The sequence below is a fragment of the Haemorhous mexicanus genome, chromosome 11 (assembly GCF_027477595.1).
Source record: "Haemorhous mexicanus isolate bHaeMex1 chromosome 11, bHaeMex1.pri, whole genome shotgun sequence".
NCBI classification, from domain to species: domain Eukaryota; kingdom Metazoa; phylum Chordata; class Aves; order Passeriformes; family Fringillidae; genus Haemorhous; species Haemorhous mexicanus.
In genome coordinates this window covers 19,421,938-19,439,634 of record NC_082351.1, presented here as the reverse complement: position 1 = coordinate 19,439,634, position 17,697 = coordinate 19,421,938, and the positions used below count along the sequence as shown (strand labels likewise).

At 39.8% G+C, this 17,697-nt stretch overlaps 1 protein-coding gene across 1 annotated transcript; it reads left to right on the top strand.

Moving 5' to 3' along the window:
• Positions 1–159: 159 nt before the first annotated feature.
• TMF1 (TATA element modulatory factor 1) lies at positions 160–17,290 on the top strand. Its single transcript, XM_059856783.1, has 17 exons — positions 160–384; positions 2,387–3,627; positions 4,484–4,587; positions 5,454–5,580; positions 6,452–6,557; positions 7,198–7,340; positions 8,030–8,196; positions 8,369–8,525; positions 8,971–9,063; positions 9,700–9,856; positions 10,625–10,817; positions 11,072–11,141; positions 11,225–11,317; positions 12,274–12,384; positions 12,923–13,069; positions 13,378–13,503; positions 14,335–17,290. Exons 1-17 carry the CDS (start codon positions 243–245, stop codon positions 14,476–14,478), a joined length of 3,321 nt encoding a protein of 1,106 aa, XP_059712766.1. The 5' UTR covers positions 160–242; the 3' UTR covers positions 14,479–17,290.
• The last annotated feature ends 407 nt before the right edge of the window (positions 17,291–17,697 follow it).

Here is a 17,697-nt window from a genome sequence, read left to right as displayed (position 1 = left end):
CCTTCCAGCTCTGAGCTGGAGCTCCGGAGGCGCTGTGAGGGCGGGCGCGGTGCCCCGGCCCCTCCTCCCGGACGTGTCGGGCCGGACGCGGCTGCGCCGGGCCCGGGTGCGACGTGGATCCGGCGGCGCCTGCGCGGGGCCCTCGCTCCGCTCCGCTCCCTCAGCGCCGCGCCCGGCCCAGCCCCCCGGCCCGCCGGCAGCGGGGGCAGCCGCGGGGAACGGGCGCTGCGGAGCCGCCGAGGATGAGCTGGTTCAACGCCTCGCAGCTGTCCAGCTTCGCCAAGCAGGCGCTGTCGCAGGCGCAGAAGTCCATCGACCGGGTGCTGGACATCCAGGCCGAGGAGACCCCCTGGCCCGACGCCGTCATCCCCGACTACGGTGACGGTAAGGGCTCGGCCCGGCCGCCGTGCCGAGCCTCGCGGCCCCGAGCCTCGCCCGCCTCCTCCGCTGTCTCCTCCTTACCCTGGGGAGGTTTAACCGCCCCCCGCCCAAAGCCGCCCCGGGTTTTATAATTCAGAGCCCCCTCTGGTTTCATGTTCCACATTCCGCCCCCTCCCGTGCCGGGTGACACCGACACGAAGCCGGGGCAGGCTCAGTTCAGAGCTTGGCTGGTGTCACCAGTGTCCTGCTTTTATCGCATGGACAGCACTGAGCTTCATATCCCTTCTTCTCGAGGCGTTATTTATTTATATTTATGTTTTCTGAGGGGCTAAAAATTGGTAAAACTGCTCAGTAATATAAAAGGGGAAATCATGCTCTTTTCAGAGGCTTGCATGGATTCGCTCTTTGCAACAGGGAGGGCAGAGTAGAAGCTGAAAGTCTGGTCCATGTGAACCAAATGAAATTTCCACCTTTCGTGGCTTCTAGTTCATAATCGCTCAACATCTGTCGAAAGGAATGTGCTGGTGGAAAAGTTGTCATGGCTATGAGGAAGTGTCTCCCCTGTGCGCATGGTAATGGAGAGCCTGAAGGAATGGTCAGCCCTGAGCTGCTGTTTGGAAGGGAGAGAGCAAAAGGGATCCCTCTTATTAGAAACTCCCCCCAGAATAACATCTTTAAGATAATAATAATAATAATAATAATAATAATAATAATAAACAACGTATGGGAAACAAAGTCATCTGGAATCAGTGTCATTGCTACAACTATATTTAGAAAAACTATGTGTATTTGGAGGAGGAGGAGGTTATTTCCAGGTGAAAGCACAGCAGAGTGAGATTTCTGAAAACTGAAAGCTGTAGCAACTGAAAATGTTTTCCAGGTTGGTTGCTCAGCAAAGGTCAGTTTGGGATGTCTTTGTCCCTTGGAGGGCTTGGCAGTCATGTAAGTAGTCTGATGTCATCTTAAAATGCAGAAATTGTTTATAGAAAACTCTGTCATGCTTAATTTCTCAAAGCTTTAGACTTGTCCAAATTCTTAAAATTTTATTTGTATCTTAGTATTTATGGTAGTTCTGTAATTCATAAGAAGAGCAGCAAAGATCAGCCTGCATCTGGTTTTCAGGGAAAGCCTTGTTTTCAAGAGATGTCAAAATATGTTCTCAATATTACAGTTAACTCAGAGCTTTTTCTGAAGCTGTTGAATCATGGACAAGGTAGCAGTAAGTCAGATGCTTGTAGTAATAAATCACATGTTTGTAGTATTTTGGGCAATGAAAACAGTAATTATCTGGATTTGAGATTTGAGGCCAACACCTATTAACTGTTCTGAAAGTAGAAGGCAGCTTTAAATATTGTAACTCAGCATTTTTAATAGATGCTGCTGTATAGAGTGAGTTTGTTTTTAAGTAGCCTGAAAGAGTTAAGTTGTCCAGATTATGTTTGTAGGTACAAAATTGGATACTGTTTTTTGATTTCTCTTTCTTACTTCAGATGCTTCTGAAATTTGATGCTGAAATTCTTGTTCTTGCTGTTGACAAGTCCTGGAAAACCTGCAAGAAATACAATAATTGGAATTGTTGATGTTGTTTTAGGGCAGCTTCATAACTGAAAATTCAGTATTTCTCTACAGAAGAAGAAAATTCTCAGCTGGGCTGCTGCTGATTGTTATTGTCAGCTCCATGCTGATGCTTGGTGTATGAGGAAAAATAAAGTCCTGTCAGAAATTGAAGGCAGGAATCCTTCTTACACTGCAAATGCTTAAAGCTTTTCCCCTCTGTTTTCTGTAATGGTGTGTGAAGTGTTCATGTGCTACTTGCAGATAACTTTTAAGACCTTGTAATTTTTTCCTCCTTTTTTAATCAGTATAATTCTCATAACTACAGCTTTTCATGTTGTTTTGCATGGACTCCTTTCACTGTAGGGAAGCAGGAGGCCACAATTGCTTTTGCTTGTAGCTTTCAAAGTGGGATTTTTTTGCCTATCTCCCTTTTTTCCTTTTATTTTAGGAACAAATTCTCTCATAAGTGGAGGATGGGACACATCTTCCTGGGGCTTGAACTCAACTACAGAACCCCAGAATCAGCCAGTATCTCCCACAGCCATCACAAAGCCCGTGAGGAGGACGGTAGTGGATGAATCTGAAAACTTCTTCAGTGCCTTTCTCTCCCCAACAGATGTTCAGAGTATACAGAAAAACCCAGTGGTGTCCAAACCTCCCTCCAAATCACAGCGACCCAAAGAGGAGGTGAAAAGCACTTTAAAGGAGTCTCAACACTCCAGTCAGCTGGAAGGGCCAGTGACAGCAGAGGCAGAGGTCAAGGATTCCTCCGGAGCTGTCCTGGACTTGAAAAGCCTTGATACTCCCAAGGAGCAATTAGATGAGAGTGCTGTGCTTAAATCTGATGCGCAGCATGAAGCAAGCACAAATGAAGTTACTGACAAAAAGGTGTCTGCTCTAAATTTTGAAGAACCCGAAGATTCTCCTACTGAAAAACCCAGTGTGGGAGGGGATGGAGCAGCAGGTGTACCCGAGGGCACTTCTCAGCCCCTTGGAGCAGGCACGAAAGACCTGGGTTTGGAAGGGAAGGAGAGAAAGACTGAGGACAGACAAAGCAATACCCCATCACCTCCCATCAGCACCTTCTCCTCAGGCACTTCCACAACCAGTGATATTGAAGTTCTGGACCACGAAAGTGTGATAAGTGAGAGCTCAGTAAGTTCCAGACAAGAAGCTGCAGATTCCAAATCCAGCCTTCACCTCATGCAGACATCGTTCCAGCTCTTGTCCACGTCTGCCTGTGCGGATTATAATCGCTTAGATGACTTCCAGAAAATGACTGAGAGCTGTGGCTCCTCGGATGCTTTTGAAAGAATTGATTCATTCAGTGTGCAGTCCTTGGATAGCAGGAGTGTCAGTGAAATAAATTCAGACGATGAGTTATCAGGCAGGGCTTCTGCTTCAGCGTCTGTCGCTGTCAGTCCTTCCGTGCCAAAGACAGAAATGGCTGATGCCCTGAAAAGTAAATCTGAAAACTTGAATGATGCTCCTGTGCTACATGCTGAGGAAGCTGAGATGGAAGAGAGTGGGAGAAGTGCAACCCCTGTTAATTCTGAGCAGCCAGATGTTGTTTTGGTTGCTGCTGTGCAAACTGTTGAAGGACAGGTTGTGAAGGAGGAGGCCGAGCCCCAGCAGGATGCTGGGGAACAATTGGTAGAAGAGGACACTGAAAAGCAAGAGCTTAAAAAGGTAAATGAAACATGTATGGCAAACACACCTTTAATTGCAAATGAGACTCCTGACATTTCCTTACATTGTCCTGTATCGCTTATATCACCTTATTTGAATGAATTAATTGAAGCTGAACTATCTGACCCTGTAGGAAACTGTCCCTGATACCCTGCAGTGGAACAGTACTGGTAAAATTTCTGATCAGATAGTTGTGGGTTTCACCTGACCCACCTGGTTGTCATTGTTGTGAATTGTGAGTAAGGGTGACAAACAGGAAGCCTAATAAGTGAAATGTGTTATTTTAGTTCTTTGGAGTTTACTTTTGTATATTTTCTTGTATTTTTGTTATCTGTGTTCAACTTTCCAAAACTTGGTATTAAGAAATTATTTTGAGGATGTGAGCCAAGAGCTTCTGACCCTGAGTGAAAGTTTCCCTCCCTCATCTGAGGCTCTTCTGCTGCTTTGTGCTAATGTTTCACAGAGGAGACGTTCCTATAGAAATTATTCTGTAAAGAACATTGGAAGTCTTAATGCTTAATGTAAACTATAGTTCTATAGACTAGCAGCTCTAGTTAAAAACTTCATGTATAATTAAACCGTATCACAGTTGATGATTTTGTTGAGGAACTTACTTGAGCTGCATGTGCTGATTTAGTAGGATTTCTACACCTGTAGAAAACAGTTGTCTTTGTGTTCAGGTGTGTGGCAGAAACATGATAATCCTCACTGACTTATGCCCCAAATTCCTGAAACATTGACCAGTTCAATTTTAAATAGTCTTGTGAGGGAATGGGGTGGGGGAAACGAAAAGCCTGCCCCTCTTGTGTTTAAATTGTCCCATTCATCTGATCTTTATCTATAAAACCTTGTCCAGATGATTGATTCATTAACTGAGAAGCTGGAGAAGAGGGAAATACAGTTATTAAGCACTAGTAAAGAAAGGGCTCGCTTGGAAGAAGCTTATGATAACCTCAAAGAGTAAGTATGAAAATACACTTAGTACTGTAAATGTGACTTTGCTGTAATAAAATCTTAGATCAAACAAGGAGCTTTGTGACTGGAACAAAGGTTACAGGGGATGTGCACTGTTTGTGAAAGGTGGCAATAGTGATGGCATGTGCTGTGGTGGGATTTTCTTAAAGATGTTATATTTATTTTGGAGCCAAAATCTCTTTTGAGAGGGGGCAGAAGAAAGAGTTTTCAGTAAGCAAACAGTAAGAATGACAATTGTGGAGAATCAGTCAATAAAGATCTTTATTATAAGACTAGATTCAGCTATTAAGAGAGACTGACTTTCCTGATACAGAGGGAGGAACCTGATTTACTAAGTAAATAGTCAACTTTTTAGTTGACTAAAATGTAGGCAGTGAAGGTATGGAAGAAGGGCTCGTAGGGAGAAACCTGAAATTATTATTTAATTTGGTTAAAGTTAAAAGGGGGAAAAGTGTAAAGTTGTATTTACCAGCTCATTGATCAAATATTGGTTATAAAATTTACATATATATGATGCAGTTGTTTAATGACTAAATTGATACTAACTTAAAAAATAGATGAAATAATTTACCCTTTATATGATACAGCTTATGGTTAACTAAAAAAGACTTTTTCAAGGAGCAAAACATTTAAGATAAATCAAGCACTTAGTTGTTTTCATGGGTAAACTACTGAATTGATAAAGATCTTCGATTAGGACTTCTGATACAGATGTGAGGTTTTTTGACTTTAGCTTATCATGTGTAATACAAGTAAAATACTTCTTAAAAGCATTTAAGACAACTTGTTGCAAACTGTTTGGAGTGTCACATACCCATGCAACTGTTCTGAAGTGTTCATTTTAAATGCAGTGAAATGTTTAGAATGAAAGAAGAGAGCAGCAGCCTTTCATCTCTTAAAGAGGAGTTTGCTCAGCGAATTGCAGATGCTGAGAAGAAGCTCCAACTGGCCTGCAAAGAGAGAGATGCAGCTAAAAAGGTGATTTGGCTTTTTTAATGAAATCAATGTTTATTAGTTTATGATACAATTGAATTTCTTGAGGAAGAACAATTAATATTAACTCAGGGAAAATATTAAACCTGTGAACTGTTTCCAACCATCCAGGTTTCTTGGTGTTCAGATCAGTGTCCTTGCATCCATTCTGTGAACCAGCTTGGGGAAATAATTTAATTGGGAAAAAAAGAGATTTAATGTGTGCTCTCATTCATCTTGTACCAGATATGTATTTGCATTGGTGAGGGTGAATGGCCTGGGGATGTGAGGAAGGGGTGAAGAATGGAAATGCCTTCTTTAGAGGATTAGCTGGGAGGAAAATTAAGGGCTGATGGCAGATTGATTTGGAAGAAGCAAAGGAATCTACAGCAGGAAAGTTTATGGGGTTTAAATGTTCTTGACCTGGTGTCACAGCATTTCATTCCTCTAGGTTAATGCAGAAAGGAAACTCAAAACTGACTGAAAAACAAATATTTTTAAGCTGTTTGTCACTGTGTTGACACAGCAGTGAGTTGGATTATAAAAATTATTCAGTAACTACATGTGAATAGGACAGGTTGGATTTTCTCTATTGCAAAAGTTTCAAGAAAATTGAATGGGGGAAGTTATAACAAATTGTACAGAGGATTTACAGAGTTTCAATCCTTGGAGGTTTTTAAAACTTGATGCAATAAGGCTCTGAGCAATCTGTTTTGATCAGATAATCTCCAGAGTTCCCTTCCAACCTAAATTGTTTTCCAAGCAAAGTCTTGTGAGAGGAAGGGCAGAAGAAAAAGGTGATCAGTGTAACTCACTCTGTGTTTTTCCCTCCATGTATTTTAATAAACAGTCCTAAGTATTTTATCCTATTATTTAGGAAGTAAAGACTGTTAAAGAGGAATTGGCTACTAGACTTAATACAAATGAAACTGCTGAATTATTGAAGGAAAAAGAAGAGCAAATCAAAGGATTAATGGAGGAAGGTGAGAATTAACTTTTTTTTTGGTAGTAAAAATGTGTAGAATAGTTTGAAATGTGAAAAGCTTGCACACAAGCCTTCTTTGTGTGGGGAAAAAGTGCTACATTTGAAGCATGTTGGATGTTTCTGAATGTTTTAAGCATTTAGTGAGTAGCAAAGTGTGACGGGGGGGTCAGGCAGGTACAGGTGGCTGGAGAGGTGATTCCTGCAAGATGCATTAAAAGGTGCTGAGAGATAAAACCAGCTTGTGCAGAACAGCATTCCACCTTCCATTCAGAAGAAATCTAATAAGGGCATTGTTCATGGCATTTCTACAGTGTCTCCTTTAATACTTTAAATTTTGGAATTGAAATATAGATTCTAAATGAGAAGATTGTTTTTTTTCCTAACATGATGAGCTCACTTGCTTTGTTTTCAAAGCCTTTTACATCCTATCCTCTCTCACTGTAGCTCAGTGTAGCAAGGGCATCTCAGGATAAGAAAGATTTAAACTTAAGAACTTGCATGAAAAATTGTAAGAATAAATATTTCCATATTTCCTGGAGTATCATTCTCATGGGACTAAAGAGCAAGGCTGGTGTGAATAGAGAGAATCCATAGAATATCACCAATATGCACTGGCTTCATGTTCAATTTCTTCACAGGAGAAAAGCTTTCCAAACAGCAGCTGCAGAATTCCAACATTATTAAGAAATTAAGAGCCAAAGAGAAAGAGAGAGAAAATATTAACACAAAACAGAACAAAAAGATTAAGGAATTGGAAGAGGAGTTGCAGCATTTAAAGCAGGTAAGATATTTGTTGATTTTTTTTTTTTTAATTTTTATATTAGCTGCAAAATTGCCTTTTGGGAGGGTTCTTGATAAATTGACATTTTTTTTTATTTTCTGGAGACTTCTCTATTTCATAGAATCCCAGAATGGTTTGGGTTGGAAGGGACCCTAAAGCCCATTGAGTTCCATCCCCTGCCATGGTCAGGGACACCTTCCACTATCCCAGGCTGCTCCAAGCCCCAGCCAGCCTGGCCTTGGACACTGCCAAGGATGGGGTATCACAGTTTCTCTGGGCAGCCTGTGCCATGGTCTCGCCATCTCCCATTATTGGAGCACTCAGTTGTGATTTATGTGTGTACTCCTTGTAAAACTGCAGTGAGGGATCTTCTGAGCTGCTTGTTTGCACTTGCACTGCTGTTACCATGTGAGCTGGGAAACCTGTACCACCAAAATTTGGACAGTTAGTGGTTGAGTCAAGACCTGACGAATTTCAGACCCAGGATGTGCAGTTGTGTGAAGCTGTGGTGAAGAGCAGCTCCCTCCTCTGGGCAAGGCAGGGAAGCAAAACCTTTCTCTTTCTGCCAAGTTTTAGATGGGTTTAGCCACTTTATCCCAAATTGGTTGCCACTGTTGTCACTGTCCTCAAGCAGTGCTGTCTGCCCCATGTCCTGGGGTTTGTTTCATGTTTCTTGTCTGCACTGACAGGTGCTTGATGGCAAGGAAGACCTTGAGAAGCAGCATCGAGACAGCATTAAACAACTGAACAGTGTTGTGGAGAGACAAGAAAAGGACCTTACTAAACTTCAGGCAGAAGTGGAGGAACTTGAAGAAAGGAACAGGAGTGTGCAGGCAGCACTTGACAGTGCCTACAAGTAAGCAAAGCAATCACACCTTCAGATTGTGGCTCTTTCTTGTGCAATGCTTGTGAAATATTTAAATGTAGCAAAGTTACTTTTCTAGTTGCTGTTGGCACTTAAATGCTGTTGGCATTTAAATAAACAAACTGGGGTTTGTTTATTTCTTTGTTTGGTTCTTTCTCCCCAGGGAACTTGCAGATCTTCATAAAGCTAATGCTACAAAGGACAGTGAGGCTCAGGAAGCAGCCCTGAGTCGGGAGATGAAGGCAAAGGAAGAGCTTGGGTTAGCACTGGAAAAGGCCCAGGAGGAGGCTCGGCAGCAGCAGGAAGCTTTGGCAATTCAGGTGGGTCTGAAATGCACTAATAAACTCTTTAATTCAGCAAGGGACTGCACTGAGCTGCTGTGTACACCTGATGTAATGGACCAGGTGGAACTCGTTTTTGTGTACTTAGCAAATACCCAGAGGATTTCTTCACTGTGGAACTTGTTCCATGTTGAGAGGTGATTGTGCTAACCTTTAAAATACTAATTTTATTTAAAAGTACTTATAATTTTACTTATCTAGATAAAATTACTTTGACTGACTCTATGTTAAGTTTGTGGTACTCTTACCTGTTAGAATTTTTAGTGATAAATAAATCAGTGTAACTATTTGTGTGCATGCAAAAATGAAGCCTTTACTTTTAAACAAACATATCACTGTTTGAAAATGGTGTGGGACTGTGGCAAGGAATAGGTGATGATAGAACTTTTGGTAAGAGTTTAGTAACAATTTCTTGTTTATTTAGGTGGCAGACCTGAGGCTGGCACTGCAACGTGCAGAGCAGCAGGCAGCAAGAAAAGAAGATTATTTACGGCAGGAAATTGGTGAACTACAACAGGTACTGTAACAAACAGATGATGCCCACTTGCATCTGCAAGGAGGACTTCTAACAACCCAAAAATAAAATGCTACCATGAAGAAAATGCTAAAATGCTACATGAACAGCCTGAAAGAGAGGCTTTATTTTCCTTGTTACCTGCAATGGTTGTCCTTTACAGGAGGAGTAATAAAAGTGTTAATGGAAATGGTTTTTTAAATCACATAGTGGAAAAAATGTCTTCGTTTTTTATAATGCCTCCTAAATAGAATGCTGTCCTTTTTTAATATGAGACAAAATACAAACATTAATTTTGTGATAGTTGTGTAAAATTGCTATCAAATGCACTTCTGAATCACTTTATCTGCTGCTTAAGAATATTTTTATTGTTCTTAAGGGCCAGAATATAGATTGTTGTCAAAATGTTTCAAATGATGCCCAGAACTCTGGAATTTCTGGGCCCTTGCTCTATTATGTATCTAAGAATGTTTAACTTGTTCTCTGTTTCACACTTTACTTTGAGTTTGAGCCACAGGAACATTAGATTGTAAAGCAGTAATCTTAGAATGTAAAGCAGCTGCTATGTATTTAGATGAACTCTGTACGAATCTTTCAACCCATCATATGATTTAAATTATATTTAATTTGTGATTTCAGAGACTCCAAGAAGCAGAGAGCAGGAACCAAGAGCTGAGCCAAAGTGTAACCTCTGCTACACGGCCCCTCCTGAGGCAGATAGAGAACCTGCAGGCCACGCTGGGGGCACAGACCTCTGCTTGGGAGAAACTGGAGAAGAACCTTTCTGACAGGCTGGGTAAGATGGTTTAGCTTCTGCTGAGCTGGGAGGCTCTGGGTGAAGATGTGAGATGTGGGAAGGTAAATGTAAAGGGCCAAATTAACACTTGCCAGAGAGGAGCACCAAATGCTTACCTGTAAGGAAATGGTCTGGGAGGGTTATGCCAAGGTTCTTGGGCAGGTAATCCACTGGTTCTCTGTAAAACAGTCTGTAACACAAGATTGTAAGGTGTACATGTCCTCACAGCACCTAAGGGCATTGGGACACTGAAAGTATTCCAGTATGGAGCCTGATGCTGAGATTCCCAATTGTAAAGTTTGGAATCACTTACCTGACTAGGTGATGATACACATGTTGTATCATCATATTATGATGGTATTATCTTGTATTATATTATCAGTATATGTGCATATATGCTATGATGATACATATCACTTACCTGCATAGGTGATGATACATATATTATTTGATACAGTAGTAACCTATTGTTTTAAATTAAAAATACATTAAAAGCCCAAAGGTGGACCCAAAGAAATTATTTCCTTTCTGGAAGCAATCTGTAGTTGTAGAAAGAGTCTGAAATCTGTTCATTCTGCATTGCTTTGATCCTCTGTGTGTGGAAAATATTTAATTTCCTGTACAAAAGAAAACAAGATGTATTTTTAAAGAAATATCAGTTGCATATAAAAAAATCTCAAATTTAATTTTGATATAGAAGTAAATGGCTCATATTCTAGATGTTTGATCAAAAAAAAGGTTAAATTCCATGGTTTTTCTTGCTATTAGGTGAGTCTCAAACTCTTCTAGCAGCAGCTGCTGAGAGAGAACGGGCTGCTACAGAGGAACTTCTTGCTAATAAAATTCAGATGTCTTCTTCTGAATCTCAAAATAGTCTTTTAAGGCAAGAAAATACCCGTCTTCAGGCTCAGCTGGAAGTGGAGAGAAACAAATTGAAGAAAATGGAAAATGAGAACAGCAGGTGAGTTCATTTTTGGTTAACAGCGTTTCTTTTTAATGTAGTGAAATGCAGTGTTGATATGACTGTGCAACGTGTGGGCAGAATGTTACAAAAATATTGAGGGTACTTTGTTTCATTCCGAAGATTTAAAAGTGTTACATTGATAACATTTTGTAGCCTTGCAGCTGTGTTTGTTTTTAAAGTATCTGAATCTACAGAGAACAGAATGGAGAAGACTTAATTATTAACTTTACCTCTTTCCTTCCTCCCTGTAGGTATGAGGTTGAACTAGAAGGGCTCAAAGATGAGTATGCAAAAACCTTGGAAGATGCAAAGAAAGAAAAGGTATTGCTTAGTTCAGCTTTAATCTCTGTTATGCTTGAAATCTGAGCTAGCAGGAGATTAACAGCTTGTATTTCTCTTTGCAGGCACTGCTGGCTACTCAGTTAGAAATGGAGAAGATGAAGGTTGAACAGGAGAGAAAGAAGGCTGTTCTTGTCCAAGAAGCAGCAAAGGAGAAGGTGCCAAAACCTAACATTTTCAAGTCTGACTGATATTGTCTTTATTTCAGTAGACATCTATACCCGAAACTCTTCGTACCTGGCACTATCTTTCCAGTGAAATAGGTGTTGTGTTAGACTCACTGAAATAAGTTTTGAGTTATAGTCTATTTAACCTGAGAAAAGGTAAAATATGGATTGTTGTCTCAATCCCCTGTGTTCTTTGAGCACTCTTGGATCCTTTTTCTTCTGCAGCTACTTGTTTCCTTTGCTTAGACAACCAGCATTGCTTCCACTGAATTCCTGTTTTGTTGACTGTGTGTAATGTTCCACATGCTTTCCAGCTGAAGTCACAAGTCACAGAGCAATCCTCAAGTCATTAAATTCATTACCACTAATTAGCAGTTAGTATTCAGTAAATCTATTTCAGTTGTTTGTTACTGTCTCCAATCCTAAAATCTAAGTGCTTTCCCCTTCAGAGGTTAGCCTGCTTGTAGATGCTGCCTGGAAAAAGGAGCCAATCTTGAAGAGGTATCAGTAAATTATTAGCATTAGAAAAATCCTGGAATTTAATCTGTACACTTTATTTAAAGAGAATAAAAAGGCCTTAACATTCATTCTAGGAGACATTCTTCTGGGTGTGAGGTATTCTTTCTGTGATACATTTGGATATACAAAATGCCTCTGAGTCTTTCTTGACTAATTGAAAGAGAATCTTTTTTCGGTGTAATTTGTAGCTTCTGTCTTAATTTCCTAAGAGGTCCAAGATCTTGAAGATAGGCTGTGTTACAGCACAGAAATTCTTTGCTGTTGAACTTTCATATGTTTTAGGTATGGGGAAAGTAGAAAATCTATCACATAGTGTTCTATAGTTGTTGGTGGAAAAGGGGATGCTCTTTATAGAATCTCTTTTAGCTTGTTGTGAGTGTTTTTCTTTTTCCAGCTGGTGATATTGGATATCTTTGTTTGTTTTTAAGGACCGAAAGTCATTCACAGTTGAAACTGTATCAAGTACACCATCAATGTCCCGCTCCAGTTCCATAAGTGGGGTGGACATGGCAGGTCTTCAGACCTCGTTCCTCTCACAGGTAGGATAGATCACCTATAATGGCTTTTTTCTTCTTGACAGACCACTTACTTTCCTCCTCAAGAACTTCTAGTAACATAGAAAATGGCTCTTTAAGAGTGTATTGGCCTTAGACAAAGTAACATCCTGTTCAGAAACATCTAAAATCTGCTTACAGGATGTCTGTGACTGTAAAATATACAATTGATTTATTTTTACTTGCACTCCTGATTTAGGGCACACCCCTGCTCCCTAGGCAGCATCACTGACTGCTGTGCTCTGCTGCCTGCTACTGCTGCTCCTCCCCTGTCAGTCCAGTTCATGCTGTCAGTGTTAAATGGCACCTGTAGAAGTGTCAGGAGAACTTGCCAGTAGGGAACTATCCCAAATTGTACCCGTTCACCTCAAGATTTTGTTTTGAAAACAAGCTTTAAGCATTGAAATGCTGGCCTAGCACAGTGTATTTTAAATCTCAAGTTATGCCAGATTTAGTAGAGGGAAGATTCCAAAATGGCCATGTTTTTGTCTAATTTTCAGCTTCTCTAACCTTCTGTTTGTAGGATGATCCTCATGATCACTCGTTTGGACCAATAACTACCAGTGGCAGCAATCTCTATGATGCAATAAGGATGGGATCAGGTTCAAGTATAATTGAAAACCTTCAGTCACAGCTAAAACTAAGAGAGGGAGAGATTTCACATCTACAGGTATCTTTTCAGAAAGCTTGGTGTGTGTTACAAGAATTCTGTGAACCAGCACAGCTCTGTAGGGATGAGCACAAGAAGAATTTGTTGGTTCCTTTTTTGCTTTGGCAAGGACCTATCCAGAAAACCTGTCTGTCTGAAAAGTAAAATATCCAGGACACTGAGATTTGAGAAGACAGTGAGAGTGGATCTGAGATGTGCTGTTTCACAGTCTGGTTAAGAATAAGCCTTAATTACTTTATTTTGATATGGTGTTTTATAAATACAGTAAATTCTTTCCTTCTTCTCCTTGTTATGTGTGTTTACCTTAGCTGGAAATTGGAAACCTGGAGAAAACTCGATCAATAATGGCAGAAGAGCTGGTTAAATTAACAAATCAAAATGATGAGCTTGAAGAAAAAGTGAAGGAAATACCCAAATTACGCACACAGTTAAAGGTAAGTGCATTTGTGGTGTAAATCCATCATAAAATGTAGATAATTGCATTTCTTTAGGAGTAGTCCTATCAGTTCAGGAATATATTCAAATCTGTCTCTAAGCATAAGTGACTGAAGAGCCTGGCTTTTGGTGGGTTTTTTAAATTTTATTTTATATAGAATAGAATCTAAAAATGCCCACTCCATGGTTAGGGAGTCACTTCAAAACAATGTTGTTGGAAACATGTGCTGTGCATAAGACTGTGTGCTAAACCAGGGAGAGACCATTTTTGTTTCTGTCATTTAGGAACTTGTCTAGAACTGGATTTTTTAGTAGAGGAAGGATTTTGATAAATAGCATGGGTTTATGAGGTAGATGCAGAAGCTGAATATGTGTCCAATAGAGGTACAGGAAATAGGACAAATAATTGGATCCTAATGTTTAAGAATTTAAATTGAAATATTTGAAAACTTTTAGAATAATTTATGAATATAGAATGTTCAGTTTTCTCATGAAACATTTCCCAAACTGGTCATTCCTGCAGTAAAACAATGCAGTTTTCTGTTTTTAATGCCTATGGCAACTGAACATCAAGGTGCTTCAGTATGTCCTCTGAAGCCAGCACTAATTCTTTTTATGATCTTTGGAATATCTTCCTTTAACATCTAGAATATAAATCTAGCTGTGTTCAAAGCACAAAGTACTTTTGAAGAGTTTACTGAGTGCTTCACTGTGGTTACACTTTGATGAGATGGTGCTGCCCTTATTTCCCCTGGCACTGTCCCAGCAGCAGCTTGTTTGAAGCTGAGAATAACAAGCAGTGAGATAACCCTGTGTTAAAATCCTTGCAGGATTTGGATCAGAGGTACAACACCATTCTCCAGATGTATGGGGAGAAGGCAGAGGAGGCTGAGGAGCTCCGACTGGATCTGGAAGATGTGAAAAACATGTACAAGACTCAGATAGATGAACTTTTAAAACAAAGACAAAATTAATTTCCTGTGGAACTGTTAGCATTGTATGGTGACAGACTGTAAAGATAACTGTTTATGTAAATGCTGAATTTAAATGTCTTGTAAAAAAACCCTGTATTATAGAAAATGTGACTATATAATAGAGTTCATATGTTGACAGAAGAATCAATGCTTTAAGTGTCCTGTTCTGTCTGCAGTTAAATTATTTGTGCAATATTTAAATTTTTTTTCTTCAGTCATCCCTTTATTTAAGTTTTTGCTAAATGGTGGGCCATTTTACATAAACAGCAGAAATTATGGTTGTTACCTTGTGAGACAGCACTGGAAGGCATGAGTAGTACTAAAGCAGCTCTTGATTCATATTCTTTGTAAACCTCTGAATATCACATTAGAAGTCTGTCTCAAGTGTTCATATGAGTTTTTCTAAAATCTCATCAGGCACTTTTTAATAACTAAGCAGCAGGGACTTGCTGTCTGAAGCATACCTGGTGGATGTTTTTATGACAGGAAAATCTTAGATTTGTGCTTACAACATCTGAACATGTCAGGGTGATTATTCTTAGACAAATCAGATTAGTCTGACTACTTAACACTAAGTCCTCTAAAGCAGAATGTGAGACTCAGATGAGACTTCAAATTACAGCTTCATCTTGTATATTGCTTGTGTTCTCATGAGCAGTCTGGAGACAGCAGCTCTGCTTGTAATGATAAATGTGTTCAACTTTTAACACCAGAAATCTCAGCTGTTAAATATCTGTTCTAGATTTAGTAGCTGATTTTTAACAGTAGCTAGAACAGTTCAGAAGAATGCAGGAAACTGATTTTTTAAAAATAAATTGCTGCAGATCTCATGGTTCCTTTTCTATAAGTAGCAAGGGTTAGACATATTGTAAAACTGAACTGTGGCTTTATAATAGAGCAAGTCTCCAGTGGCTGCAGAGTATTTCTCATGCCATTCCTTCAGCAAGGTATTGGTCAAACAGCACTCATGTGACTTGGAGCTGAGCTGCATTTTTGGTAATGTCAGAGGAAATGTTTGAATGGGACCCTTGGGAATGCTGAGAAGGAGCTGTGTCTTCCTCTCTGCATTCCAGAGAGCAAATATTTTGCTGCATCTCAGAACCTACTCGTGTGAAATACTGGGCAGTTGAAATTCTTTGCTTATCAGACCAGTGCCTCTGTTGGGAGAGGTCTTTTTTCCCAGACCAGTGCATGTTGTAATTTGGGAACTCTTTTCCTGCTTGGGTATTTAGTGCCCTAACACACAAAGGATGTGAAGGGTGAGGAGGTGCTTCTGCAGAAATGCCTCTTGGTAATATGATTTTACTGTGGGTGTTAAGGATTTATTCCTCACTGAAGTTACACAAGCAAGGAAATGTTCATGGAAAATCCTAGTCTGATTTGAGATTCAGGCAGTTACTCAGTCAAGATTTCATTAAGGCATAGAGCCAGAACACTTAAATTTCTTGTAACTCTCCATCTGTCATAGAAATTTCTAACTGCTTTAATAAAAATACTTTTTTCCCTTCTTTTTTTTTTTCATTGGGAGGTGGGAGGGAATTACCCTCTTGTCTTCATTTCAGTTTTGGAAACCATGGTGGTACAATTTTCCTTCTAAAAACCTCAGAATTTAACACTTTACCTTCATATTAAAGCATAGTTGGTTTCTCTGAGTTTCTGGAAAACCCCAGAACAATCAAACCTTTGCAAAAATCAGTCCATATTAAAACACTTGCTGGAATTTTACTGATTTAGAATTATGATGTATAAGGGTTAGTTGAGCCTTTTCTTAAGAAGAAAACAACTCTTTGTGATGGTCAAAGATCAGAAATTCTGTTCAGCTTTTATCTACTACAGTGAATCCATAACTTCCTGGTTTTCACCTTTTTTTATGTTCTTGGCAGACAAATGCAGCAAAGAAAAATAAATTGTTTTATAGTCCTGAAGGATTGACAGTTCTGAGAATGTCTTGGGCTATCTTGTGTACAAAAGCTTAGGTAAAAGGGAAATTTAACATGGAATCAGCATTCACTGTTTTAGATGTAAAAACAGAAAAGTTATTAGATTTTTAAATTTTACTAAAGTAGATGTAAATATTTGTATTGATTAGTTTTGGATTCTATATTCCCTTGTAGTGCAATCTTTAATATCACCTGAGAATCAGATGGCCTTCTGTGTCTTAATCATCAAAGCCTTAGAAAACAAAGTGGCTGTTGGAAGGTAACATAGACTTTAAAATATCCTGGTTTGCTCATCTTTGATCTAACTGTCTGCTTGTTTTGAAGAAACATTAATGTCTGCTTGAACACAATTCATTGCTCTTACTGAGATTGCCTAGAAGAGTAACGTGCAAAATGAAAGGAATTAGGTTAGAATTCTAGTACTCACTTTTGTCTAAATGTATTAATTTAGAACATTCCTTCTGAAAGCAACTAATTTAGCTCTCATTTTCACTGGATATGCAAGTATGAAAAAATGTTATTTAAAGGTTACTCAGTGTAGTGTTCAGAGGGAGCTGAATTGCTGATGGAAAGGCCTCTGTGGATGTGGGTGGGTTTGGATGAGGAATAGATTACTCTGGTATTCACTTCCTTCAGGAGCTCAAGAGCCCATGTTCAAAATCCCATCTCAGATTCACATGATAAAAGGGTTATTATTTTTTTTTCCTGCTATACATTTGTTGTAATTTATGTGCTTACATTTTACTAAGGGCTATAATAAGAGGTGAAATTGTTATCACAGTGAAATTAAACCCCTTGGTTTCTAGTTGTAAAGTATGTATAAACTGTAAAAAGCACGGGTCAGCATAAAATAAAATTTTCCGCTAACAGTGTGCTCTGGTTCTCTTTGAGAAAAGACTTAAAAATAATTCTGGGGAGGGTGGGTGGATGGGTGTGGACGAGTGCTGTGAGAGGAAAATATTACTTAAGGTAGAAGATACCAGATATAGTTGCGATACAGGTACAGATGCCAGTTGAAGGCTTGCGGTACCGTGGGTATTTATGTACGAGGGGCTAGTTTATTTCTAAATGCACCGCAGCGATGGGGTTGTGGATAATGTGAAATTCAGACTAATTTCCTTTATTCAAGTAAGCGGTGTCCCTGCGGGGTCAGCCCCCCTGCCGGCGCCCGCGTTCTCTCGCAGGTTTCCTGGCTCGGGCTGAGCGTTTGTTCCTCGTTTCCCACCGGAACGAAGGGAGAAGAGGTCTGGGCTGTACGGGAGGATTCAAAGCTCTTCAG

What these genes read in the sequence shown, in the direction of transcription:
- TMF1 (XM_059856783.1), top strand. Translation starts at nt 243, where the DNA reads ATGAGCTGGTTCAACGCCTCGCAGCTGTCCAGCTTCGCCAAGCAGGCG. An exon ending in AGAGAGATGCAGCTAAAAAG is followed by an intron (nt 5,581 to 6,451) that starts GTGATTTGGCTT and finishes CCTATTATTTAG; the next exon opens with GAAGTAAAGACTGTTAAAGA. An exon ending in AGTTGCAGCATTTAAAGCAG is followed by an intron (nt 7,341 to 8,029) that starts GTAAGATATTTG and finishes CTGCACTGACAG; the next exon opens with GTGCTTGATGGCAAGGAAGA.